At 44.6% G+C, this 27,324-nt stretch overlaps 2 protein-coding genes across 4 annotated transcripts; both read right to left on the bottom strand.

Moving 5' to 3' along the window:
- Positions 1-483: 483 nt before the first annotated feature.
- On the bottom strand, positions 484-20,671 carry LOC106750713 (von Willebrand factor A domain-containing protein 8). The gene is made up of 21 exons (XM_014631229.1): positions 20,592-20,671; positions 17,909-18,056; positions 17,556-17,721; positions 17,402-17,482; positions 16,745-17,154; positions 16,462-16,626; positions 9,448-9,606; positions 9,133-9,366; positions 8,821-9,033; positions 7,964-8,124; positions 7,374-7,656; positions 6,351-7,046; positions 5,878-6,261; positions 5,662-5,813; positions 4,953-5,382; positions 4,083-4,837; positions 2,630-2,940; positions 1,682-1,933; positions 1,202-1,596; positions 854-1,092; positions 484-740 (listed from the first exon to the last, which is right to left on the bottom strand). Exons 3-21 carry the CDS (start codon positions 17,662-17,664, stop codon positions 623-625), a joined length of 5,547 nt encoding a protein of 1,848 aa, XP_014486715.1. The 5' UTR covers positions 17,665-17,721; positions 17,909-18,056; positions 20,592-20,671; the 3' UTR covers positions 484-622.
- Positions 19,439-27,256, bottom strand: LOC106750714 (probable ATP-dependent RNA helicase YTHDC2). Of its 3 annotated transcripts, none has more exons than XM_014631233.1 (9): positions 27,195-27,256; positions 26,367-26,586; positions 25,943-26,160; positions 25,680-25,873; positions 22,936-25,021; positions 22,492-22,878; positions 22,173-22,423; positions 21,303-21,640; positions 19,439-21,226 (listed from the first exon to the last, which is right to left on the bottom strand). In XM_014631233.1, exons 3-9 carry the CDS (start codon positions 26,134-26,136, stop codon positions 21,215-21,217), a joined length of 3,462 nt encoding a protein of 1,153 aa, XP_014486719.1. In that variant the 5' UTR covers positions 26,137-26,160; positions 26,367-26,586; positions 27,195-27,256; the 3' UTR covers positions 19,439-21,214. The 3 variants fall into 3 exon arrangements, with proteins under 3 accessions (XP_014486719.1, XP_014486717.1, XP_014486716.1); XM_014631231.1 differs by lacking the exon at positions 27,195-27,256 and adding an exon at positions 26,722-26,763; XM_014631230.1 differs by lacking the exon at positions 27,195-27,256 and having other exon boundaries at positions 26,367-26,777.
- Positions 27,257-27,324: the final 68 nt, after the last annotated feature.

Raw genomic sequence — 27,324 nt, 5'->3', positions numbered from 1 at the left:
CAACTGACAATCGGCCGCCCCACACCACCACCCTCGGCGCGCGCGCGCGCGCACCAGTGCGACTTCACCACCGCGCTTCGATCCTCTCCGCGCAACCTCGGCTGTGCTCGGCTCTCTCCGAGGGGGATGAAAGCCCGAGCGCGCTCGTCGAGATGCGAGCTCCACGTTGCCACCCTTGTAGGACGACGCTTCGTCCTCCGTGACGTCGGTGCGCGGACAGACCCGGGCGTTTACCCCGCGGTAGAAAGTCGCAGTTCACTCGCGAGAGGCCCCGCGCGCGATAACGCGCCGCTTTCACGTGCACGTGCGGATTAAGATCCTCCTGATTAGTGTTTCAGGGCGGAAAGCGTCTTAGAGTAACGTCACCGATGAGAGAACGCTTATGTGTGCGTGCATCTTCAATTCGTCACTCGCATCTCACGAGGCGAATCTGTGCCGTTGCACTTACTCGCGTAACGCAGAGGGACGCTTATTTATGTCGTGAAAATTAGAAAGAGCTTTTATTTACAGAGGTTTACAGTGATTGTACAAACGCGATCATGTGTCAGAATAACCGTTTACGTTGTTCACCTTGATGATTTTTCTACGCGGGAAATTATTTTCTCTATATAATCGATGTGCGTTAAGTCGACCGCGTCGTACTTAGAACCGACGCGGAGAATATCTGCTGTAGGATCCGCGGTATATTCTTAAGGTCCATGCACACGAACGCGCGACCAGAAGGCATCTTCTTTATCAGCCTGAAAAGGATACGAATATACCGATTGACATCAATCAATCGCATTCACCTTCACGAAGGAGGGACACGGAGACATTAGTTTTTAGTCGCGGAGATCATTACAATCGATATTACCTAGTCGCTTGATCACCCAGTGATCCGATGAAGATGGCGTAGGCATTCACGTCCATGTTAGACATCAATACCCTCGCGAATCGCTCGGGCGAGATGCCGTAACGTTCTAGATTCGCGTCCGAAAGAACGACTACGATGGACTCGTCGGAATCCTCCTTTGCCAGGCTCGCAATTGCGTGCTGCGTCGCCTCCAATGTATTATCGCCGGACAAGCAAAATTGCGAGTGAGCGTGCATTGTCTACGAGGGTTTTAATGAGCTCATTATTTAACTTGCATAACACGGCCTTTTGCCGGAAAGAGACCGGGGGAAGGGGAGGAGAGAGAATGGTACGGGTAAATTTAATTACCTTAACCACCTCCAGCCTACGCTTATTATCCGTCGGCGGTTCCGCACGATTGACAAAGACAATACGATAATCGTCGCCGGAATGACCGACGATGTCGTATTGAAACTTTCCCTCGTGCCCGCTAAAAGCCTCCATTACCATGACACAAGCCTCCAACTCGCGATCGAGCCGACCGTCGTAGCTATTGAACCTGTACATGCTACCGGACACATCCACCACCAGTTTCAACCGCTTCGGTTTTAATTGCGGAGCGCCAATCTCCGGCTCCTTCTCCGCTCTGCGCCGGTAAATCGTTTTCTCGCCCGCTAATCCTTCGATTAATTTCGTATCGTCCAGCTCGCCGGACGTCTGGTGCTTGCACCACTGCCGCTCGTTGCTCTTCGCCTGGAGCGTGCCTGTGAACGCGTCAGCGTGAAATACGCGAATGAGAAAGATCTCGGTCTCGGAAGGCAGAGATTCACCGACTTAGGATTCGCTCACCTAGGATCACCCTCAAGGCCTGCACCTGGTTATAAACGGCGTCGCTAAACTGGCTGTACAATTTGTGATCGTATTCGCTCATCCGGATATCCTTCAGCCGTTGTTTGAAGGCGCGCAGGCCCATCTCGCGGGCAGCCTTCCTTATGTGTTCCGGCACCGCATTCTTCTCCTCGTCGCTGAGCTGATGCACCGTGTGCCCGGCGTCCAAACGGTAAGGCCCCCCTTTGCCGCCCAAGCCCGCCGTGTCTCTACCTGGAACGTAATTTAAGGCGCGCCCAAGGGAAAGCAATGAAAAGTGAACGTTGTAGATAAGAAGTCGTAGATAAGGAGAACGAGAAGAATGTGAAAAGAGAAAAGTGTAATTAGCGAAGTGGATTTAATTAAAGGGAAAGACAAAGAGATGAATAATTATGTTGAGGATTCATAGTTTGAAGCTCAAATCTAGATTATAACTTTCAGTTGACGATTTTTCACTTCTAGTGATATTGAGAATACAGAATTCAGGATTTAGCGTTTAGCTTTCACTTTTCAGCTTTCAGTTATGTGAGTTTCCATTTAGTTTTCAACAGATCCAAGTGATAGATCATAAATTATATTACGTTGTTATAGCGATCTCATAATACTTATAAATTAATTGTATATCAATTGCGTTTTAATTAAGATATATATGTGATCGAGTCGACTTTGGATACAGATTAGAAGCTGTACGTAATTTTGAGTGGTGAGGATATGTAGATTAAGAGAAGGATAAAAAGAAATGGTATATAATATAAAAAGATGGACAAACCGAACCAAGCCGCAAGGGGCATAAATTAAACAATAGTAAATAATAATTTAACGCGCGTCCCGTATACTGATCGATCGATTGATTGCACTGCTGTGACACTTTCAAGCGCGTGTATTCGTTCTCTCGCGAAAATTACTCGTTTCGCTCGGTATTATTCATACCTCCAGTCCCTCCGGCCCAAGTATTGCCGCCCACGTGGGGTTCGTTCTTTTCGTCGACCTTCCCGTGCTTCGGCCCGCTCACGTCCAGACCCGAGTATCTCTCTTTGGTAATCTGCAACCTCTCCTCCCCGCTGTCGATCATTTTGCGCCAAGCCCCCAACGACTTTTCTACGTTCGTAACGGACGTCTCCCATAAGCGGACGCAGCCACCGGCGTCTATTGTGACAAGACCTTCGTTCGACGTAAGCGACGCATAAAGCGGAAGGTCCTTCGAGTACAGCCATTGCGTCAACGGCGAGACATTGACCGGTCTGTACACATGAAAGAGATTTAACGAGTCTCTCACTTGCTTCTACCGGAAGTAAGTGCGCGACAACAGAGGGGATGTAATATCCTACGTATGTGTTCATATATTCACTGCCAGCTACACTGAAAATCTATAATATACGTCCCAGCAAATACAGTAATGTAACATATGTATCTTAAATATATATTAAGTTTCACGAAATAATCATAATGTTACATAAGTAACATATATGTATATTATATATAATACTAAATGTAAGTAACATAAATACTTATCTGATCTATTTAAGGTTTTTAAGATATATTTAAGATCACGTATCACAATACTTCAAAATGTCCTATTTCTGATACATGTATAAGACGTATAGCACAGAATTACTGATTATTTAATATCCACTTATACTATGGTAATTATCTATTGAAATCGTTTAAATGTATGTGTACGTTTCATCATTTTATTTAAATAATAAAAAAAAATTTCGCATATCATATTTTGCATTAATTGGAGGTTATATAATAAAGATAATTAAAAACACAATGTATATAACAATTCGTACTATTCGTGAGAAAAGTTGTGCTTACGTATCCTGTTGATAAAAAATTTTTTGATTGTTTTTAGAAAAATTTAAATTGTTTTTGCAAATGTTATTTCCAAAACGTATATTTATATTATTCGAAGAAATAAACGAAGAATATCGCGCTAACGGGCTCGATATCTTAAAAATGTACGAAAAGCCATACACCAGAAGACGTATTACTGAAAAATATTGCCGTTTTATATTTATGTTGTGTATCTCGAGTTACGTGTGTGTTACATTCAATTTTTAAAGAACCGTTACACGCGTCATAAATATATAATGAAAAAATATAACTTGGTTTTTTTAATGCGCTCCCAAGATTATATAACACCTGTACATCTCGTTTACGTAATAGTGGAACATAACATTGTTCTTCTCATGTGCTCCCTAGTTTATGTAACAATCACGTATTGCTTCGCTGAGATGAACTAGATTTCCAATGCTGGCTGTGAATATACGAACACAGCCATTCGATCGATATTATTCGTCGGGCGTATGCCACAGAAGGAAAGCGTAAAATACGCGCTTAAAATCTCCGATTACCACCGCATATTTACGTATATACTCACTCCGGGATAGGTATGTAACGCAGTTTCCGGCGCACTGTGTCGACTATCTCCAAGTAACCGGAAATCCCCATGCGTCTCTTATCTTTGGGACACACTTCATCGGGAACCTGATCGGGCGAGACGGTTCTAATCACTCGCCCGTGCTGCGTAACGATGGGCGTCATAAAGCTACGCGTGCTCCCTTTCCTCGGCCAGAAGTGTAGGTCGTTAGAGCCGTCTAAATCGGGAAAGCCTACCGCAATGCCGGCGTACGTGTTATCGGTCACTACGACTCGATTCGGAGAGCTGATTCTCTGCTGCAGAGCCTCGCTCAGGTCGGCCTCGGACAGGCTGCTCTTGCCGCAGCTCAGGACACTACCGGCCTTCAGGTACGCGCTGTTAGATTCGTTCAGTTCGCGCAAGACGTTCGGGCACGGATCGGCGTCCGAGGATTTCGCGAGAACGTACTTGTTCTTCGACGTGTCCTGAATCAGCCATTTCTTGTCGGAGGCGAGCGAGAGCGACTCGACGTCGCACGGCAGATTCATCGAGCAAGCGAACATGGTCCGCAGATCGAGCACGTCGATCTTATTTTGGCCGTGCGTGAAGAAGACGAGCAGATTATGCGACGACAACAAGTCCGCCTTCATCTTCCATTGAGGACCCGTGCTCCCGAAGGCGCTTGATATTCGGTCGCTGGCGATGTCCAGCATGGACGAAGTCTGCAGTTCCCGGACGGAGCCGTCGTCTATGTTTACCATGAGTGTGGAATTACTCTAAAAACGAGCGAATCAAGTTCGATATGCGCCGCGTGATGAGAGCGCGATGGATATTTCTCTCTCTTTCTCTCTCTTTCCTTTTATCCTCTTTTCTTTAAATTATATTACTTACGGTTTCTTCGTGAACCAAAACATTCCCGGATTTGTCGACCGCGACACTGTAATACGGCAATTTGCCTCGAGAAGGACTAATTAAGCCCTGCAACGACGTCTCACGTATCTGTTCGGATGCCGGCGTCATGCTAAATACGCTCAAAGGATTCGTCGTGAGAACGTGAATCTTATCGTCCATACCATCCCCTTTACTTCCACCCGCGACTGTTAAAGCAGTCACCGCACTGTTTTCGCCAATAGGTACCGTCCAGTAACTCTGTTGCTCCGTAAACCAAGCCGATCTGGCTTCAACTCGATCCAGAGTCCGGTCGTTCTGTTCCGGAAACTCCGGTGACTTTAACTTAACGTACCTTTCCTGAACGGGTACACTCTCGAGCGCGTCGAGGACGTTCCAACTACCGCAGATCTTCATCTCGGGTAGAGATATTCTGCAATGGAGAAAAGGAGGAGGGACATTGTGAGATCTGGATGCTTCTCACGACTTTATTTCTTTTTCTCCCTTTCTCTCTCTCTCTCTTTTACTTATAGCGTAACAACGGGGTCATTGTACTAAAAAAAATACGTAAAAAAGTCGCAAAAACTAAATTTTACCGTTGACCAGTCACGAAATTCCAAGTCAACTAAAATACATTTTCCTGATGCTCGCGCAAGCTCGCTCGAGTCGCACGTCTCGCGAAAGTTCAAGAGGTACGTAGGGATTATCTTACTCCTTAGCTAAGGCAACATTAGTCGGGCTCGTCCCAACGGGAATCCCATGCTTATGAAGCACAGTTACCAGAGTGTCGAACACTTCCTGGCTGTATCGATCGAAGTCGAAGACGTTGCGCACTACGTTGCCTAACGGCTCGTTCGGAAATTTCTGCAACAAAAGGTACACGGCCCGGTCAGATGTTGTAACCGCCGAGAGCCTCGTTTCAACTCACCTCCAAATGCTTAACTACGTTGACTACTTCGCGAGTCGAGTAAGGATACGCGACCAGACCTTGATCGGCCATACTTCTCAGCTCGCCGAAGGCTCTCACCAACTTATTTATCACCAGCTCGTCGACATGCGGGCCGTATTGCCTCAGCAAGTGGATCTCGCTGCGTGTACTCGGATTATCGACGGAATGCGTGCTGAAGAGGTCGCCCAGCGCCCCGAAGAAGTCGTTGCCGAGGAACGGGAAACCCGGCCGGTTCGCCAACACTATCATCCTGAAGTCCGGGTGCACGGGTATGATGTTCGCGCGAGGCGCGTCGCCGTCGTCGCGACGAGGGACGATTCGTCTGCCGTCCGACAGAATCATCTCGCCCGACTCCACCAGAGTCTGAAAATGACGGGTTGTTTTCTCGCGATTTATGGAGCGTCTAGGTGAGAGGGGGCGGTTGTAATAGCTGTCGGAGCTATTATACGTACTTTCAATATACACGTCACGTGCGTGGGCGCTTTGTCCGCCTCGTCGACGACGAGGACGTGGCCTAGCTTCACCGCTTGCACCAGCGGCGAATCTTCGTAAACAACCCTGCCGTCCCTAACCATCGGCTGCAGGGTCAGTGTCTGCACGGTCGTGTCCCGGTGCAGCTGTATGTACTCGCGCGGTCTGTTCAGCAACTGCAACAGCCGGTCGACGATCTTATTCTTGCCGACGCCCTGGTTGCCGACCAGCAGCAGATTCTGACCGAGGCTGAAATCCTGTAGCAGCCGCTCCAACAGCGCGACGTGCTCCGGCACGTCGTAGAACAAGATGTCCGGTACTTTGCTGAGGGCCTCGGTGCGGTACCGGTCCACCACGGTGTCGCCGATCTTCACGGTGTCCCACGTGACCGCGCACTCGAGATCCGCGGACGCCGCCGCCGCCGGGACGATGCCTAGCCGGCGGCAGCAGTCCTCAAGGGCCTGCTTTGCGATCGTCGGCAAGAAACGTGCCAGGCACGCGCGCTGCACCGCGTCGTAAGCGTCGTCGCACCGAAACCGGTGCATCCGCTCGGCGATCCGCAGCAGCTGCCGGGTGCTGAGCGACCCCGCGACAGACTGCAGCGTCGGATCGCTGGACGAGCGCAGCAGATGCGCCAATTCTATGATACTCAACAACGCCCGGCCGGGTTCGCCGAACTGCAACAGAGCGTTCCCGTGAGACTCAGGGCGGAATGACTGACTTGTCATTTTCAAACAATGTTTCTTAGTCCGTTGTCCAAATTATCATTTTTTTACATTTCCTTTTTTGTTATCATAGACTATCTTAAGTGTTCTCCGGTGTTTTGTGTGGAATGGAACTTCCTCTATGCTAAATTTAGCTGTATTAATGTGACTGTGTGTCTTAAGGACAGTCTACAATAATCATAAAGTATGCAGCAAGAAGTAAGCTAATTGACAGCCATTCTGCCAAGACCTTCACTGGGAGCCAGAAGAATATCACGGTACCGTGACCGCGACAATCACCTTCGAGCGAATAATGTGGATCTCCTCGTGCCGGTCGAGCGGTCGCATCTCGTGGAAGAGGAACAAGCTGAGCAATTCGGAATTCAACCACTGGCCGGACGAACTGTTAACGATCGGCGGCTCGGCCAAAGCTACCAGCCTGAAGGCGGGATCGATTCGCAGAACACCGCGATCGCGCATCTCTTCCTCGGACCTGCCATATTCTTTCTTGATCTCGTCGTAACGATCGGCTCGCACGAGTCGCTTGCCGTCGTGCAGCTGCAATTCCCGATCATGGACCAATCTGTGTAGAAAAAAATAATCTCGAATCAATGATAGATATATTCTCATATACTACAAGCAAGAGTATTATAACATTCTTAGGAGATTTTTAGCCTTGAATTGAGTGCAAGTAATACTTGCGTCAATACAAATTTAATAAATCAAATCACGACTAAGAATCTTATATAAAGATTATGATACTCCTGCTTATACAAGAATATCCATCCTTGAGTTGAGATGAATTTTTTTCCCGCGTACAAGGAGCAAAAGCGATGACGCGTCACCCGGTACATTACTTCGAAACGCGCCTACCGAGCGCCTCGAATTACCTGTGAAGTATAGCCAAGGTACTGGAGTGAATCCTATTGATTCCGTCTAACACGGCCAATTTGCCGCGGAGGGCCGCGTCGACCAGCGGCGAGTCTCGCCAGATCGTGTCGCCGTTGGATGACGTGGTGCGTTGTTGTATCAGGTCCCTAGAAGTCATATCCTAAGAAAATATTTCAACCGTTTCAAAGCGAGTTTTGCTGCAGCGGCCATTGTGCGAGAGATTCTCTCGCTACTCTCGCGATGGAGGCCGTTGAAGAGGCGAAAGAAAAAGTAGAAAAGATCGGGAGAACTGGCGATAGTGCTACACGCAGAAAAATATTACCTTCCCTGCGAGGAGAAGCAATTGCTCAGTCTATTTTTCTTATTTTCACCTCTTCGGTATGACGCACGTCCGCCGCGTAGTATTACTTGATGGCCGAGACAAGCGAATCGCAAGATACTTTTGTGCAACAACTGTTTTATGATGAATTCACATGTAAATATAATATGACAATCGGTCGTGTGCCTTTCGTGACTGTCAACTTTAATCGACGATCGTAACGAAGAGGTTAAATAATGATTACCTTGGACGAAGAATATCTCCTTGATAATAGTATTGAAATATACTTGTCACAAGTATCAGAAAAGCTCATTATAATTTACTCGAAGAAGGAATCCGTTCTAAATGATAATGAGCTTTTCTAATATTTGTCAGGAGTATATTTTAATACCGTATCAAGAAAATATTCTTCGTTCAAGATAATCATTACTTAATAGAAGGATAAACTGAGTAGTTGCTTTTCTTCCAAATGCAAGTAATATTTTTTTCTGTGTATGACAGTGCCATCCACGATAAAAAGGTGCTCGAGAGACTTGCCTGATAAAGTACTATAGGCTCCACTTGGTATCCTAATAAATCAGCGAGCCGTCGAACGGTGGTGGACTTGCCGCAGCCTTTCGGCCCGATCAAACAGAAATCGGACGTCATATGTGACTCCAGCATGCTCGCCAACAAATTGTTCTGATAATTAGTCTCTATGTAAGCATCACTGTTTACGCTATTAGACAACTGACTCGCGCCGCAGAGGACCTATAGATGTTGTGAAATATGGGTTTTCAGTGATCGAGCGTGATAAGGATCGATAACACACATACGGTGAGATACGGACAGATAATGCTGAGAGCTTACGTGAAAGTACGTTTCCGCATTATCGCGCTTTATGCCAATTTCCGAGAGATCATCGGCTTTCCTGGCGGCGTTTATTTCGCTATTAACAGACCGCCTTTCTTTCGAGGCGTCATCCAGCACATTAAAGGTACCAAGGATATCCTCCACCGCGCTCTGTCCTTCCTTACCCAGAAATAGTTTGTACGGGTAAAACCGATAGAATATGTCGAACACCGGCAACTCCGGGCTTTTGTCCTGCGTAAAAATTCACGCGCAAAATTAATGTCGGAGGGGATTCGTCCGCGATCGATTCCCGATCGAGGATACGATATTTACCAGAATTAAAGCAGCCGACGGCAAACTGTCCAAAGGAAAATCCGGCAAGCCTATAGTGACAGCTTCCTGACTAATTAAAGCATGGGCGCACGACAGTAATTGTGACAATTTACCGGCGTCCACGTTCGGCGCTAAATTTTTCAGGGCATCGAATTGTTCCTTGAAAAACAAAATCAGGGATCTGAATGTAAAAGAAAATTCTGAAAGGATCTTAGCGTACGTAGCATAATAAATTCGAAATCCCGCGCGATTAAATGTATTAAAACAGAGAAGTCCCGATTAAATGATCTTCCTGGCAAAATTGCGCGAATAATTGCGAATAAGTATATATATAAACCGAAGATAGAAAATATCGCAGTAAAAATTACCACGAGATTTTACAATGTTGAAGCGAACCGGAATTATAACTAAAATTATTATATGTGTTGTAATTTTTAGCGATATATGCAATGAAGTTATAATTCCGATATGGTCTAACATTACAAAATTTTATGTGGTATTTTTTACTACAATACTTCCTTCACGTAGTTTTAATGTATTAATTTAATATTCTTGGTTGAAATACTAAATTTATCAGGATTCAAAATATATCTTGAATAAATTTGATACTTGTGATGAACTTATACTCGCGGATACACTCGTGTAACACTTGAAAGGAGTAAAATATTTATTTTAATGCGGTATATATTTTTCTGTGTATAAAAATAATTCAGTAAATAACAAGTCATATCAGAAGACCGGGTTGCATCTCCTCACTGTGAAGAAGTGAACTGAAGTGCTAACGAAACGTCGGAAAGAAATCCACGAAGGACGCGGCGTCAACTCGGAAGCCAAATCAAGTTGTCGGAGGATTTTACAATGAATCTTTAATCATCCCGCGTCGTCGAGTAAGGAGCGAATGGATTTGCGGATTACATCCATTTAAATAAGCACATCCGACTTACGCTTAATAACGTCGTCGACGGGAACGTCACGAGCTTAATAACATTCCGCGCTCGTGGTAGTCATTCGGCAGGCCAAGACGGAAGTTCCGAACTGCCGCGCCCAAGTTTACGGCTATTACGTAATATATTTAACGTTACTTAACAGTCTATCTGCAGCGCGTTGAACCACTCGAATTCGGCAAAGCGAAGCTGGCGCGAACGCGAAGTTATCTTCCCATTACTTCCGCCTTCTCGTAAGCCGCATAGCCCACATAGCGGCGCACAACTGGCGCGCACGTGAGGAATGTTATACCGCGATTCGTACGGATACGGTGTTTCCCTCTCCTTCCGAGAGTGATTAACACCGAGAGCTTTCCAACATTGCGCGCAGCTTGAGCAGCTGAATAACTACCACTCGGCACGGAAGCCCCGAAAGATATCCCGCCCACCCTCGGAATTTCCATCGAAAACTTTCAATCGGCCCGCCCAGTTATAATCTCGAGCCCTCGATCGGCCGTAATTGCGGCGTTGGCGGAAATGTGGTTTTCGTGACCGGCTCTCCTCCCGGCGGGCGGGACTCGTCGCGAAAATAGAAGAAACGGAGAATCAATTTTGCCGAAGCGCTCGGCAACCTCTCCGCCGACACCCGGGTTCGGTTATTTGCGCGTCGATATCGCCCGATATCGAATACACAGATCTCGCGCCGATTTCGAGAGCTCGACGAAATTGGAGCTCGACGACAGCATCTCCCACGAAAGCGCCGTCGTCGCGATGAAAGTACACAAGGCCCTCACAGCGCGGCAGCTCGGTAAAAGTTCGCGGGCTTCCTCCGGAGATGTGTCACCGGGTCTATCACTGTCCCGTTTAACCGTCTATTTCGGACACGCGATTCGCCATTTCCGGCAATTTCCACAGTTCAATGCACTCGCACGCCGAAGATCAAACACAAGACCCGATATTATTATACGAGACAGAAAATCCTTACTAATTTAAACAATTCGGCGCTACGTCGACGGTTCCGATCTCCGACTCACGAGAATTATAACCAACCAACCTCGGCATATTTAAGAGGACACGCATAACAGATTCCGCGTGTGTCATTTATAGGAACGCAATAATTTCTCGATATATCAATATTATCGTCTATCAAAATATGGATAATATGGATAATATCGACAATTTCGGTAAATATAAATATTTGTATTGGAAATAATTAATGAGGTAGAATCCCATAGCGGGATGGGCGATACAGTAACGATATCTTAAGTACCGATACATTTGGGCTCCATTATCCATATTTTCTATAGATATTTTATCTTTCGATATTAACATGTATCGATATTTGAACAAAAATATCGAACTTCCAATACGATCCGTAAAGCCCGTATCAGACCATGGCTTGAAGATTGAGATTGGATTGAAATTTAATCAATCCGAGCAAGGTTTATTAAATTTGAGATTAGTTTTCTTTAATCTAATTGGCTAAATTCTGGAAAGGGTGCATCGAAACTGCAATGAAACTTGCACACAGGACGAAAATGGGTAACAGTCCACTAAAATATTAGCTAATAAATATATATTCTGAAAAGACATATTATTCCTTAAAAGACATAGTATTAAAATATTTAAGTATAATTGCGACCTCCTTTCCGAGTGAGTGATTATTTTCACAAGCTGGAAATATCACCACCGAAAATGGACACCGAAAATAGAAACCATATAACAGATGAACATTTAAAACAGTTGCTATTTCTAAATTTCCTCTATGTAAAAGATCGGTTATTGTGATTTTTATATGAAATCAATATAAGATGTAAATAAAAAACGTAAACACGCATATATTTAATTGGAATGCTGCCAACAATAGAAATATCAACAATATCGATGTCAATAATATCGACACATCTCATCTGATATTTTTGATGTACTGATATTTTTATTTACGATACGTATCGACATTAAATATCGAAATTTTCTACTGTATCGCCTATCTTTATCCCATAGTCTGTATTTTATGTCAGTCTGATTACACAATAGATTGGCTACGTGAAAAACACATTTCTGAAACGCACATATCTGTTATCCGCAATGTGGTGACCGCAAATGAATCGTGGCGAACTTAAATTGCCGCGATATTTCTTTTCCGTGAGAGCATCCATCAGAGGCGAAAGTCAAACTTCTATTTTAACGCGGCGCCGACTTTTGCGATGATTGATTATTAAATGATGACACGACACGTGTATATAGAAAACAGATGCCCGCGCACCCTTATTTCGCACCGGCCAACTTTTATTGCCCTGACAATGGGTATATTATATAGCTGCGCGACCCCCGAACGCCGACCGCGCGCTCTATTATTTTCATTTTCCATTATGACGACGGAATCGTTTCGCAGAGGTGACACATAAGTCAACGAAGTCACGATCAGCGTGACACACGATTCGCGATATAACGAGAAAATAACTTCGATCCAGCCCGAGTGTGACGCGCGTTGCATAGTGTAATTTTATAATTGCGCGACGTGAGAAATACAAGTGTGCCACTTCTCTCTTCCTCTGTCGAGATAAAATTGACGGAAAGATTGACGCAATCGCCGTAACTCTTTCGCACAATTTAAAATAAACCGATCGAAACAGCGATAAGGTTTTCAACGTCAACGAGCGCTGACTCGTGGTGACGTGTGGTGACGCGCGGTTCTTGTATTCTCCTATTTATATATATTATATTCATAAATCCCGATATATATACATATATATGTATGAATATATATATATATATATATATATATGTATGTATGTATGGCTGGTTTCTGCGCGTGACAGCAATTCCCTCGGACTAATAATATGTACACTGCGCTTCGTGACGGATAACATTCGTTCCGCGGGAAACGGGATTTAAATACTCTCCATGCCGTATAATTATTTTGAAGTTTTAAGTGATCTTTTCCGCGAGTTATTATTAACTAAGTTCTATTCAGTTTCCGAGCGGCGTAAAACAAGGCGACGTCGCCGTCGACTCCAATTCCCCCGGTGCGCAATAATGGGTTTGCATCACGGCTTCGGATTAACTCTCGACGCGAAACAACTCACGACGTTATTATTTATCGCGGAATATCGGGACGAAACAGACTCGAGCGGAGAAAGTAATATCTTGAAGATATCGCATACCGATTTTCCCAAGCGGGACTATCTGAGGTTCTCGCAAGCGTGCGTTCGATGGAACGCTTTAAAAAGCCTCGACGAACATCCCGGACTTCTCACATATTATGTAGCAAAGCGATTCACGCCAACTTGACACGACCTCGCAGAATCTTTCTAAAAATCCTTCGCGACGGTGAAAGTCGGCCTAAGTCAGATTTGCGATTGACAACCTATTTGTTTCGCGCAAGCACAATGCCTGACGTTATTCCGAGCGGTTAAGCGATTGAGGGATTAAAAAGACAACAACACAGCTTCGTAACGCCATATATACGTTGCATAACTCGATTAGTATCTCGCACCTCCGCAGCACTCATGTGGGAAAAGCGCGGGCGTTAGCGCCGAAGGCACTATTACCTAATTTCACGCATCAGCGAAAAGCGTGAAACGTACCGGGTGGCCGATCGCGCACTCCGGCAATACGCAAATAAATTGTTCATTGACCATCGTTAATAAACAAGCTTCTCTCTCTCTCTCTCTCGCGAATAAGAAACGTCGCAGGTACACACAAATCAACGGTGCAAAGAGTATCGGTCGCAGCAGCCGACACATCGGGAACAGGATAGTCCGCTGCGTTCATCCCCACCTTCCTCGTCGCTCTCAGGCCAGAGACTCCAGCGAGGACGCGCGTTTCTCGGAACCGAAGCTCGGCATGACGATGTGCAGCCGCAGCCGGCCAGGTGGAGACCAGAACAGGTCGTTCCGCGCCTCGCCGTCCTTCGAATCATCCTCTTCGGGAACGTTGGAGGCCCGGCTCTTCGCCGAGCACCGAAGAAGGCCGTCCTCCTCTTCCGTCCTCGCGTCCTTAATCTTCGGCAATCGTTTCCGCAGGAATCGTCTCGCTTCGCCGTCGGTGGCCTTCGTGAGCTTGCATTCGAGCTTGCAGCTCTTCTGCAACTTGTAATTCTGCACGACCACGCGCTCTCGTGCCGAGCCCTCGCGCGGCAGGTGGTGTCTCCTGCGTCTCACGGCGCTCCATCGCCGGTTGTCCTCCTCCGACTCGGCCCCGAGCTCGTAATCCCGCGCCCTCCCGGAGAGGTCCAGCCACTGCAGCACCCTCTCGGACAGTGGGTTCCAATGTGCGTCCGACGACGAGCCGTCCGGCTGCTTGCGGGCCGTGGGGAACGCGCGCCGTTCCAAGGAGCGTCTGTAATCGAGCTCGCTCTCGTCCGGCGAAGCGGTCCTCCTCGTCTCCTCCTCCTTCTCCGAGAACGTCTGGTAATTCTCGCGGTCCTCCAACTTGTCCACGTAGATCTCCAGGAGGCCGCCGGTCTTCCCGGCGCACATCCTCGCGCAGGGCGGCGCCGACTGCCTACGCGCCGCTATCCTCGCCGGGATCTTCTCCGGGAAGTTCTTCTCCACCACCACGTGCAGGTTCGTGAAACAGCTGTTCAAGCGGTCCGTCTCCGTCTGCCGATGCATCGCGGGGAAGCTCTTCTCCGCGGAGGTCCGCGCGCGCCGACGTAGTCGCGGATTAACGACGGGGTCGTCGGCTGTCAGGACAGCGTGGCGTATACCGTCCACCCAGACCGTCCGCACGAAGAGGGGTCTCTCCGATGACGCCCATATGGCCGGCATAACGCGACAACGGGAACACGAACGAAATGGCACACGGATGACAATGACGACGCTGATATCCAATTAATTTTCAAGTTCGGCGAAGAAGGAATAAGGCGCTTCGCGCTCGCCGCGTTCGTCGACGAGCGACTTTCGAGAAGGGCTCGACGGCATCGCGCGGCCCTCCAACGCGTTGTGCTACGAGTACGGAGAAACGCAACGCAGCTTGCGATTTCGAGAAGCTTCCGACGTGCTCATTTGTTTCACGCGTCTTTCCGCGTGCTGGTGGAGAATGAAACAGTTCGCGGACAACCGTCGTTACGGCACCTCCCCCTCGTTCGAAACTCGGCGAGAATCTCGAGATGGGTCGACGGTGTAATTACATCCGCGAGAGAGAAGCGCGAACGTGGTCGCGCGCTGTCGGCCGGGGAAACTTTGGGGGGGNGGGGGGGGGGGGGAAATACGACGGCCGCGTTTCTTTCTAATCTGACACGTAAGAATCCGCTCGAATCCCGACGTATCGACTCGCGGGCGTACAGGAGGACAGGTAGGGTTTCGACTGTTCGGGACACGCGATCCGCGATGCCTGTGGCCATGGCGCAGCCACGAACCCGGCTTTATATGCGAGCGAGAGGAGCACCGGAAGGGATGGACGGATCGCAGGGGGAGGGGGAGGGTTCTCGTGCTGCGACCTCCGCACCCCATGTCTAATGGTACGCCACTCCGGCCCCATAAATCAGAGGCAAAGTTTCGCGAGTTATAGCCGTGCGAGGGAAGCGCGTGATATCGCATATACAACTATACGATACACGGTAGCCCCGGAAGATCGGCGTCTGAATGATTAAATTGTTGCTCTCCGACGTATTATCCACTATCTTAGCGGGTGACATCCGATAGTCCAGAGAGAAAGAGGAGGGGAGCGCAATTGAGAAGTAAATCCGAATCTCGTGACCTTAATCGCTGTCGCGGACGAGGCAATTTTAATAATGATATAGCAACGCCGCCCCCGCGACACGGTCGCAAGTTGCTGACGAGGTTGACTGGACGAAGTTTTAATGAGAGCGTACCGCTATATATATATATATATATATGATCGGGAAGTTGTTTAACAACTTTTCTAAATACGTTAATTCATCACTATAAAGCAAGCATACCTCTCGGAGAGGGTAACACCGCGCGACACTCGGCGCTGCGTACAGCATCTTGACGCTTTTCGTGGAAAGTGCGGAACACGGTAAGCGTAAATTGGACACACGGCACGTAATGCTCAACGAATCGCTTTCTGATCGATCCACTGACCGGCTCTTGAAAAGTCGCGAACTCGGATGCACGCTTACCTCGAAAGTCGGTGGCGGGACGTGGCGAGCCTGAAACCTGGATCTCAGCGGTGGATCTAACGGGTGGCCAGGGTATCGCGGTGACGGCAGACCCAGAGCTATCACTATGAAATCCTCGCTGACTCGCACGAGACGCCACGCGTCTAATTCCGCTTGGCTATGCACCTGCAAACCAATTTTCTCCGTCATACACGCGTCTTGTACTCGTCGAACTCAACAGGTAAGTCGCGAGAGAGATTCCCGCGTGTGAGGCGCATGCGAAAGAGGAAATGAATTGGTATACCTTCAATAACTTGTTGTAGCGCGACGCCGGGATGAGAAATCTACCGTCCTCCAGATGCATCTCGCGATTTTCCAGCAAATTGTTCAACACGGGCAACACGTTCCGCTCTGCTTTCTCCACGCCTTCGATCACGAGAACCCGCCCGTTGGTCGCGGCTCTCACCGCGCTCTGGTCGTGATAGTAAGCGGTACCACTTTTGATCTCTCTCCTCTGCTTTAGATCTGCTTCTGTAGTGTCGCGGGTGAGCGCAATGAACTCCAATTCCCGTCCCGTTAGTTCCAGAAAGGCCAGAGCCAGCTCTCGTCTCCGTATACCGGGGCCGCCCATCAGAAACATGTCTTGATGTAAAACATCTTTCTGCAGCATCCATTTCAAGTGTCTCAATGTCTCTTGAGACTGTGTGCGTAACACTGTTCGAAAGCAAACGAAAGTAGGTTATTTTACAGTGATTTGTCAATTTTAACTCTTACGTAGTCTTATCTGACACAATAGAAATGTCTGAGATATATCCTAGTAATATCCTAAAAATATCGCATTTTAAATATTTTTACTGAGATATATGTACATATGCTTAAATATTAAAAAAAAAATATATATATATACATATATATATACATATAAAAGATATATAATTAAATGGTAAAGAATGCAACTTACAATATCTCCTTGGAATATACTCTGGATTTTTCACTGGCCTCACTTCTTTTGATACGTCAGCAATAGTGACGACTACATTTTCTGAAATATATAAACAGGCAGTCAGCCAAAATATCAAATTACTAGGCAAAGCCAAAGGTCGCTTTAAACTCACCTGATTTAAAACGTAGAGGTAAAGTAAGATTAGGCCAAAGTCCAGTGGATCGTTCCAAGATTCTGCCTACTGTTGACAGGCGGTAAGAATTCCAAGAAATAGATAACATCTCGAAAATTAACACTTTGAGTATTTCTAAAAGAACATGCTACACACGAGCAACGTCCTGTAAATGTTAAATGGAAAAAATTAATGGAAAATATTAATGATGTAAGAATCACTGCAGAGTAGTACAACATAATAACTGAACAATTGTCAAGCGAATTTTTACCGCGTAATTTATTTTTTAAAATATATTAAACACGCTGATAATTATATTAAATCGCTATATTAAACCTGACTATTTTACGCACCATCATTCACCGGAGAATCTCACAAAGTAGCGTGATTAAGATTGTCGACATTGTGAAATCACGTGGAACTGAATTTACGTCCTTCAATGTTATCGTCGACATGTGACACGTGTGCGTAATGATGTACCTTCCAATTGAATTTTCTACACTGGTGCAAAAGATCTACACTAAACGTTGCTTTCAGTAGAGTAAATACAGAAACTGGCAAATACTGGAGCAATTTTAATTACAGTTTATTTATAAGTTAATAAAATTATATTAGTGGATATTAAGAAAAATATATAAGAATGAAACAATAAGAAAGATATGTATAAAATGTGAGGTTTACTTTTCTAGGCCCATTAGTGTCGGTCCATAATAGGTATTTTAAGGCTTAAAATATCTATTGTGAACCGTCACTTATAATTAGTCTAGTTATTTTTATTAGTTCCGAAATCTCCGAGCTACCATCATCAGAGCACCAATCGTGCAAACTTCTCCCTAGAGCGGAAAAATGAATATTCCAAATGTTTTCAAAATAGAAAATTTATTCTTTTTACGAACTTATGCTAGAGGAGAAGATTCACGATCAATTTCCAAAGAATCGCGAATTTTCTTCTTTAGCGTGAATTAAAAATAATCGTGAAATGGATAAATTTTCTAATAAACTAAGAAGAAATATAAATGTTTTCGTATAGAAGATAAAACTTCTTCGTAAGCCCAATTTTGAAAAATTTCTGCTACAGTCATTTTCGATTTCATTAAGGAAAATAATCCTGCTTCATTAATAAAAATAGTATAAAGATAGCAGTTGTTAAAGTGTATCACGGCGATACCCTTGTACTTGACTTTTGTCTCTAGCTTTGACTCTTGTCTTAAAATTATAAAACATAATAAATACATTTGCAACCTAGATAATCAAGCCGGTGAGAGGAAAATAAGGACGATCGACTCCTCCTGATAATGTGGTATTCATTAAAAACTTTTCTATCATAAATATTAATTGGACGGCAAGGAAGAAGCTACAGTGAATAATTAAACCACACGTGTTAGGTAACATCTATAATTTCGCCCTAATTTGTTTATGCGGTTAGCTGTCACACATGGTGGTCGTGATTATTCGTATAATCCAACCGGCGGTTCTGATGTAATTAATTTACCTCCGAAGCGATGTTAACTTACTATGAACGCGCCAGCCATAATTTGCGTTTAATTAACAGAAGCATTATACGATATTACGGTGTACTGCTTACAATTACGAGCAACGTTTCATAACTTTTCGCGATTAAAAAGCCATTAAAAAGCATCGTACAGCCTAGCAGTCTGGCGTTAATGTGAACTATAATAAGAGAACTCCAATGTCGCGTATTATTCAACGGAACGTCCGTCGTTATAAACAGATTCCACTTATCTAGGGATTGAAGCGTTGAATTCGGAATCCGGATTCAGACCTAAATTCGCAGCAAGATTTAGCCAAATACGTTCGCGGCGACTTAGATACCTCTCGAAAATTTGACAAGTCGAGAATATTTCTCAAATAATATGACTAAATAGCAAACAAAATATTTTTATTTTCAATTATTGCGATACAATGATAGATCCGACGAACTTTTAATCTTCGATAACATGACCGAACAACGGTTATTACCTAGAAGTAGGTCATGCTACTACAATGCTATTACATCGATGTCTCGGACGGAGTTCGTCTTATTTATGACAGCATTAATTTTACATGACACTTATGCTTACATGTATTGCTTAGCGTATTCTGATGTGTGGTATTAATTTTACAGGAATCAAAGTCCAATGGGATAATCGCTTGCGAATTCAGACGTGTGTTACAAAAACGCGCAGACAAATTACTTTAATTATATATCCCTTTTCTCTCCGCTATATTTTATCATATCATTTCCTTTATGTTACTCACACAGTATGAATTCGTATAAAGTCCATTAGTAATATGTCTGTATTGTATGTCTAATTGTATCGTGCTATTATGTTTATTTTGTAATATTTTCAGGAAATAAAACGTCGTGTGTAATATGGTTATCAAACTTGCAACTTAAAATTAAAACCAAGTCTTATTAGTGTTCCGCAGATTTCACGAAGAACCCTTTCCAGAATACTAAGATCTACTAATGTTTCGAAAACATCACACATGAGCCGAAATTAATTGATAAAAATAAATATAAAAACAAATAAGCAAATTGCCGCCAGTAATTTCATGTAAATTCGCTCATACATATGATACAAATGAATAACAAATCACTGATTTAGTGTATTTTTCAAACAAATTATCTTCATACACATAACAATGTGTGTATGCAGATATATAGCTGTCATATACATATAATAGTTAATAATACCTTATATTAACTATTTAGTATTTAATATAGCATGTGTATTATATGCGAAACGTAAGTTACATCTACTTAATATCTAATACTTCAAGGTTCATTCGGATCTACTAACATTATTTGAATATTTAATTATTCAGATAACAGATAAATCTAAGGATATAGCAAAAGAAAAATAAGTGGAAAATAGAAATAGAAATGTAAAGAGTAAGTGTAAACTGTTTAGGTTTAATGCAAAAATTAAGTAGGAAATAGTTGAGAGTAGATAAGGATAAATTATTAGATATAAAAGGCTGTGAAAGATAAAATAGAAATAATGAGATAAGCTATTTTGTTGTGATACTTACGTATCAGATTTCAAATAGCCAAGATGTGAATGGATGCGTTTGGTTAAGGAAAAAAATTAACCAAATTCTCTTCTATGCAACACGTATGTCTAAAAGACGCCTCAAAGACGTTCTTTGAACGTCTTATTGTCTAACAGACCTCTTTACAACATTTTTTAGGACGTCTTAATGTTATCTGAGTTCTTGGCATGTAAGCTGAGGCAAAATAAAATAAATATTACACATATGTATAATTATTTCTATTCTCCAGTCACTAAAAACAATAATAAATATCACATCCCAATAAGTGAAAAAGTAATTTTCGTAGTAAACAAATAAATAACTGTCCCTATTTTAATATACTTCACCTAGAATATTAATGAGTATTACTTGTGAAGCTATTATTGTAACACAGTCTTTTTTAATACTGAAAATCAGAATGCAATATTCATGAAGCAGTCCTACACTCAATACGTACACGTACACATCGTATGTTTATTATATATTTGCTATCAATAACAAAAGTTGTTTAGAAATACAGAATAACATTTACATACAGCGGTTAGCCGTTGAAATTAGTGTCGTGTCGTGGTAGCGCGCTTGGCAGATCGTACGTGACATACGATAATTCCTCTTCCAACTTTTTAAAAGTATCTCTGAAAAGATATTACATCACCGTCTAAAATTCGTCCGATCAATCGACGTATGTTAATAATACTGAACAAGCGCTACCTCTGGATAATCGTCTCTCCTGACATTCGCAGGATAATAGTCGACAATTAATGGACGTGGCCGTTGGCCGATGCCAGTAGGCTGCTGGAGGCCACAGGCTTGCTCCTCGTTCGTAAGCACAGTCACCAAGGTATTGATGACCTTCTCGTCTAACGCCGACATAGCTTTGTTTGGAGCCTTCATACGCCTGAGGAACAGAGCATTCCACTTCTGTCGCAATTGTAAGAACAGATCGGCCGTCTCAGGATCGAGTTTAAAGACTACCCAGTCATCAAGCTTGAAAATAGTCCCTTCGTGCGACTCGTCCACCTCCGAGTCCGAATCGCTCTCCCACACGGCTGTAAATGCATGTAAATGCACGTCTTATCGTGCGAATAAGCGTTATAAGGGAAAGGATGGTAAATATGGAACGGGATTGTAACATGGAACTCGCATTTGTGCTAAAACCATTGCTTGAAACTATTCGTCTCATTAGCAATATTAGATTTCGTTTAGGTCACTCGAGAACGCTGGCTGGTTAAAGTAACGTTGCAGCGGAAGCTTGCAAACGAATATTAGATACGTTTTACGAAAGTGCGATATAACCGCAAGGTAAGATTTAACAATTTTTCTCGTATGTATATTGTTAGATGCAAAATATCAGCTCTTATGTGTCGGATAGTATTAGGATTAAAATATGAAACGGTAGGTTAATTATTCGAAAATGCATGTGGTACGTGTCAAATTGATTAGATTCTGTAGAAAATGACTGTTGCTCGCAATATGAAACGTATCGCCCGTGTAGCAATTTTGTTGAGAAAAAGGATAAGTAAGATGAGCCGAGCTGTTGCAACGCCGAGAACAATGTTTGATTGAAAGAGCGTCGCTTACCTTCGGCTTCATGAAGTACGTCCATTGGTAGTCTAGCCGGTCCGCTAAAGAGCGCTACCGTTAGTGGATTTACAAGCGTAACGAATTTCACATGGCAAAAACGCCCCGTACGGCTCATCTCTTCATAGAGCAGCCAATCGCACGGTAAGGCCTGCACGTTAGCCGCGTGTGTTTGAGCGGACGTCATTCTCGGAGACTTGGGGAAATCCCTCAACGTCGAAGAGGGATGGAAGAATACCTTGACCTCTTTTCTGTGTGCAAAAGCGTAAGCAATGTTTATGGATCATTCAATCAGCGAGATACGATCGAAATAACGTACTGCGTTCGTAGCTGCAAATGATCACGATCGACTCGGATCAAGTTGGGATATAATCCAGCGGTCAGCGCCGCTTTCACGACCGCCCAATTTTCCGAGTTGGAATTCAAGTCCCGAATGTCGCTGGGACTCCTCGCTCGGACGAAGCCGGAGGCGCGCAGCTGGCCGAGAAGTTGCGTACGCATTCCGACTACCATTTCCATCACAGGGGCGGAAATGAAATTCTTCTCGCAAAAGGCACGCTCTTTGCCGGACGCACGGGCGTTCTGCCAACCTTGGAACGCTCGCAACACCACCATGTGATCCGAATACGTCCCGGTGGCGAATTTCTTTCGCGCCGCGGTCAAGGCTCTCTTCTGCGACGGCTGCGACGGCAGTATGAAAGGGTCCCTGCAATATGGTGACGAATAAGTCGCGCGTTATGTGTATATCCGAGTGTACACCTACTTGTACGCCAGACTGCAGACGATGGTTAAAATGGGATCCAGGCATTTCAGGACCACTGCGTACAAGAGCATTTTCCCGAGCCTCGGCTCGACCGGCAGGTCCAACAAATGACTTCCCATTTCGGTCAAGTCCTCCCAAGGATCCAGCGCGTCGATCGTCTTCAATAGTTGAACCGCGTTTCTGGTCACTATGTTGGACGGTGGCTCCAAAGCTCTGTCCAGGAACTCGGCTATGGGCGTGTTGCCAGGCGTCAGGTACTTCGTGTACAAGCACAGCTCTTGCAGCGGTAACCGTAGGATCTCGGGCGTCTGATAAGGCTGCATACTGTTGTGTCGCACTGACGAGAACATACGGTAACAGATTCCCCTCTTGCATCTACCCGCTCTGCCCTTACGTTGCTTCGCGCAAGCCTGAGATATCCAGTTCGAGGTCAACGTGCACACGCCCGATATAGCATCGAAAGACTTCTCCTTGACCTTCCCCGAGTCGATGACGTAAACAACGTCGTCGATCGTGATGCTGGTCTCCGCTATATTCGTGGAAAGGATGATCTTCCGGGTGCCGTGCGGACTGGACTTGAACACCTTCTTCTGGTCGCAGGTCTGCATGTTCGAGTGAAGCACGTATAGATTGTAACGTGAGTTTTGACTCATCTTCTTCTCCTCTGCATTTATCTTCTCCCTCATTATGACGATGTCGTCATACCCCGGTAAGAATATCAAGATAGAGCCGGGTTGCATCTTCAAGTGAACGTGGAAGATTAATTCCAACAGTAGATTGTAATCGATATTGTCGTCGTTGAACGTATGATGATATATGTCGAGCAGTATCTTGTCCTCTTCGGCGAGCGACGTCTCCGCAACGCGGACCAACTCGTCATTCGACACCACGCAGTCGTAGGTTTTCATATAAGCCTCGATCAGCTCGGCGCACTCGGTCTGATTCATCTTCTTCGCCCAGTCCAACGCGGTCCATTCGTTGCCGGCCCTTAGATTGAGATTCGCGCCTAGATTTAAAAGCTGCTCGGTGGTGTTGATGCAGCCTCTACCGGCGGCGACCATCAGTGGCGTCACCGAAGTCTTCGAGTGCTGATAGTCCACCGAGACATTTTCCGACAGTATGAAGTGCAAAAGCTGCGCAAAATTATCCTCCCCGCCGTGCAACCACGCGTCGGAAACACTCTTGTCCATTTCTTCCATCAGCCAAGGCTCCAGCTTGACTCTCTCCGGTATAGGATCACTCTGTTGGGCCAGAATCGGCGCCGGCAGTAGACACTTCTCCTTCGTGGCGTTTCTACTGGAATGTTGGGGCTTGTACTGCGTCCAAGATTCCAGAACCTTCCGCTGATCCTTCAGCTTGAAGAACTCCTTCTTCATCGCCAGCATTTCCTTCGTCATGTAATTCGTCATCTTCAAAATGTCCTCCAGGAAGTATACGTCTACGTCGTACGAGCGACCGGGCACGTTGATCACGGTGCACTTATTGAAGTACTTCACGAAGATACTGGTGTCCATCGTGGCGCTCATGAGTATCAGTTTGAGGGAACGATATTTCACCAGCGCATCCTTCAAAGCTATCATAAGGAAGTCGCAAAATCTGTCGCGTTCGTGCACCTCGTCGACGATAATGTGCGTGAGCGTGGACAAGGCGGAATCGCCGCCCATTAGAGTACGAAGCAACACTCCGTTCGTGCAATACGTCAGGAGGGTTTTCGGCGCTACTCGGCTCTCCAGTCTTATCTGGTATCCGAATGTCTGGCCGATCTTCTCGTCCCTCTCAAACGCTACTCTCTCGGCCACGGACACCGCCGACAGGCGTCTGGGTTGCGTGCAAATGATCCTGCAAGCTTGATGCTTCTGCTGACAATGCTCCAGGATATATTGCGGCACCTGAGTGGTCTTTCCACATCCGGTCTCACCGGCGATTATGACCACTTGATAGTTGTTCAGTGCAGCGAGTATCTCTTCCCTGGAGTTAAAAATCGGCAGGGATTTGCGGAAGTGCAGCACATCGAAATTGGTCTTCAACTGAGGTACTTGGGGTATGCTGCTGTTCAATCTGCCCATCGCTTTGGTATTTGTATTTACTGCAACAACAGTGTTCTTGGAGTTTAATTCAATTGTAACATTTAGAGTGGTAACATTTACAATAGAGACAGCACTGTTATCCAGTCGCTGGAATAAAAAAACGTGAAATAGCGCTTCTTGGTAGAAAAGGTGATAAATTTAGACATCGAAATAGTGGTCAAAAATGACATTCTTTATCAAATTCTGAAAGTAACTAAGGCCATTTAAGCAAGAAACTTATTCTTACCATTTAAGCAAGAAAATAATACTTATTCTTACCTTCTCAGGTGTACTTTTGGATAATTTAACATACAGCGAGTTCTTTTCATAATATAGTTTGAAAGCTCATAACAAGGGAAGGCCAACAGCATGAACGGTATAAATACGCTTTCAGGACAGTTTTATTAAGAGAAGTGGCAAAAAAGTATGTATAGTACATTTATATTTTATGGTAACTCAGGAAAAAAAGTGACTATAGTGACTTATTTTGGATGACAGTGAATTTCTTAACAAAATATCGAAAAAGAGACAGAAAAAAACGACAATGGCAGCGCTGAACAGAGACAACAATCGTGCCAATCAAGTGGATCCAGTATGGCAAACCGCTATTACTTTAGAATTTATACAAATAATCAGATATAAGTAATCAAATAACTTGTAACTAAGATACCTGCTTACCATCGGTACTGAGAGGACGTTCCCTTTCAATTGGAGGAAGTAAATCTTGATATTCCTTTTGGTTCAATGGAAAAGTATGTGACAAATTGTATATGCTCTGCTTCGAAGCATTTTGTAATTTTATCACAGCGTCAGCTTGAACTATCGTCGAACCTTCTCTTTTGTACACAGTCAGAAATCGATTCATACCCTTCCTGCGAGACAAAATTTCATTGGCATTCTGTTCGTTGGATGGAAAAAGATATATCTTCATTCAGTCCTACCCTCGGCTTTTTGATTTTAAACCAAGACCTCTGGCCAATTCATGAATATATGCTCTCTCCTCCGCTGTGTACGAAGAAGGAAACTCTAATTCCTTTTGATCTGGAGTGTCCAGAAGTTTCTTTAGAGTTAAGTTCACCGCGATTCTAGTATCCTCCCCTATGGGACGATGTCTTGGATGTTTCCTACGTGGCATAGCGAATGCTCGAATCACCTGTCACTGACAAATCAATATATATTCAATATATTCAAATCAATATGGATTCAATATATCGACCGATTATAAAGATTAATGATTACTGATATGTACAGTAGTTATTTACAATATGAAATCTGCAAAAGTCCCAACTAAAAACTGGCCGTACACCCGACAAGAGAAAGTGCTTGTAAGAAAGAATCGTGCGAAGATAAAATGTTGATACTTACGCATTAAATTAACTTGAGCTTGACAGAAGTGTTCTTTGAGCGGTAGAAACCTCGTCTCGAGAAGCAGAAAAGTCGAATGATCGCCGAGCGCACTGTTCGTCACTTCTCTAACAAAGAGAGAAAAAAGAAGAACGCACCAATCCTTTTACGCTCGTGCCGATTTTGAACGAGACATCTCCAAAGTCATGAATCCTGGATCGGGACGTTTAGCAAAGTTGCACTGTAAAATACAGAATTGCGCATACTATCGCACTCACGCAGCTCACGACCGCACGTGAAAACACTTGTCGCGAAAAAAAATATATAGTTAATCGAAGTCGACGAGGCAACCGCACTACCGGGGTAAATAAATTACCAATATGAAACTTGACGACGAGATGGTATATTTATACTCGACACTGCCGTCCGCTCTATTCGTTGGTCTGTTCTTTATAGATGTACTGATGGAACTGGTGCAGTAAGTTGAAGTGAGAAAACATATATTTGTCTCGCTTCAACTTATCGCACCGGTCCAGCAGTGCAGCTATAAAGAACAAACCACATGAGTATCGGTCTACAATAGGTATTTTAAGCCTTAAGCCTGTATCAGACTACGAATTGGAGATTGAGAATGAATTGAAAATTGACCAATCAGTGCGAAGTTCACTAAATTTCACTAAACTTGAGTTCAGTTAAATTTGTACCGATTGGCCAAGTTCAATTCAATCTCAATTCCTAATCCGTAGTCTGTTACGGGCTTTGAGTCTTAAGAAATTTACCAATCACAGTCTATATACATATTTCTTTTTCTTTTCAGATAAAATTAAAAAGTAAAGCTACATGACTTACAATTTATTGCGGCGCCGGAATGTCGCGGAAAATGTGGGGTTGCCCGATACAGCGCGGTAGAGCAGGAGGAGATGGCGAGGCGCGTTCGTTAATAAAGTGCTTATTTGATGATTAAAAACTGAATACAATG

The sequence above is a fragment of the Dinoponera quadriceps genome, unplaced genomic scaffold (assembly GCF_001313825.1).
Source record: "Dinoponera quadriceps isolate SergipeBrazil2010 unplaced genomic scaffold, ASM131382v1 scaffold5144, whole genome shotgun sequence".
NCBI lineage: Eukaryota > Metazoa > Arthropoda > Insecta > Hymenoptera > Formicidae > Dinoponera > Dinoponera quadriceps.
The sequence above is the reverse complement of the archived record's forward strand: the minus strand, read 5'-3'. Positions and strand labels throughout refer to the sequence as shown.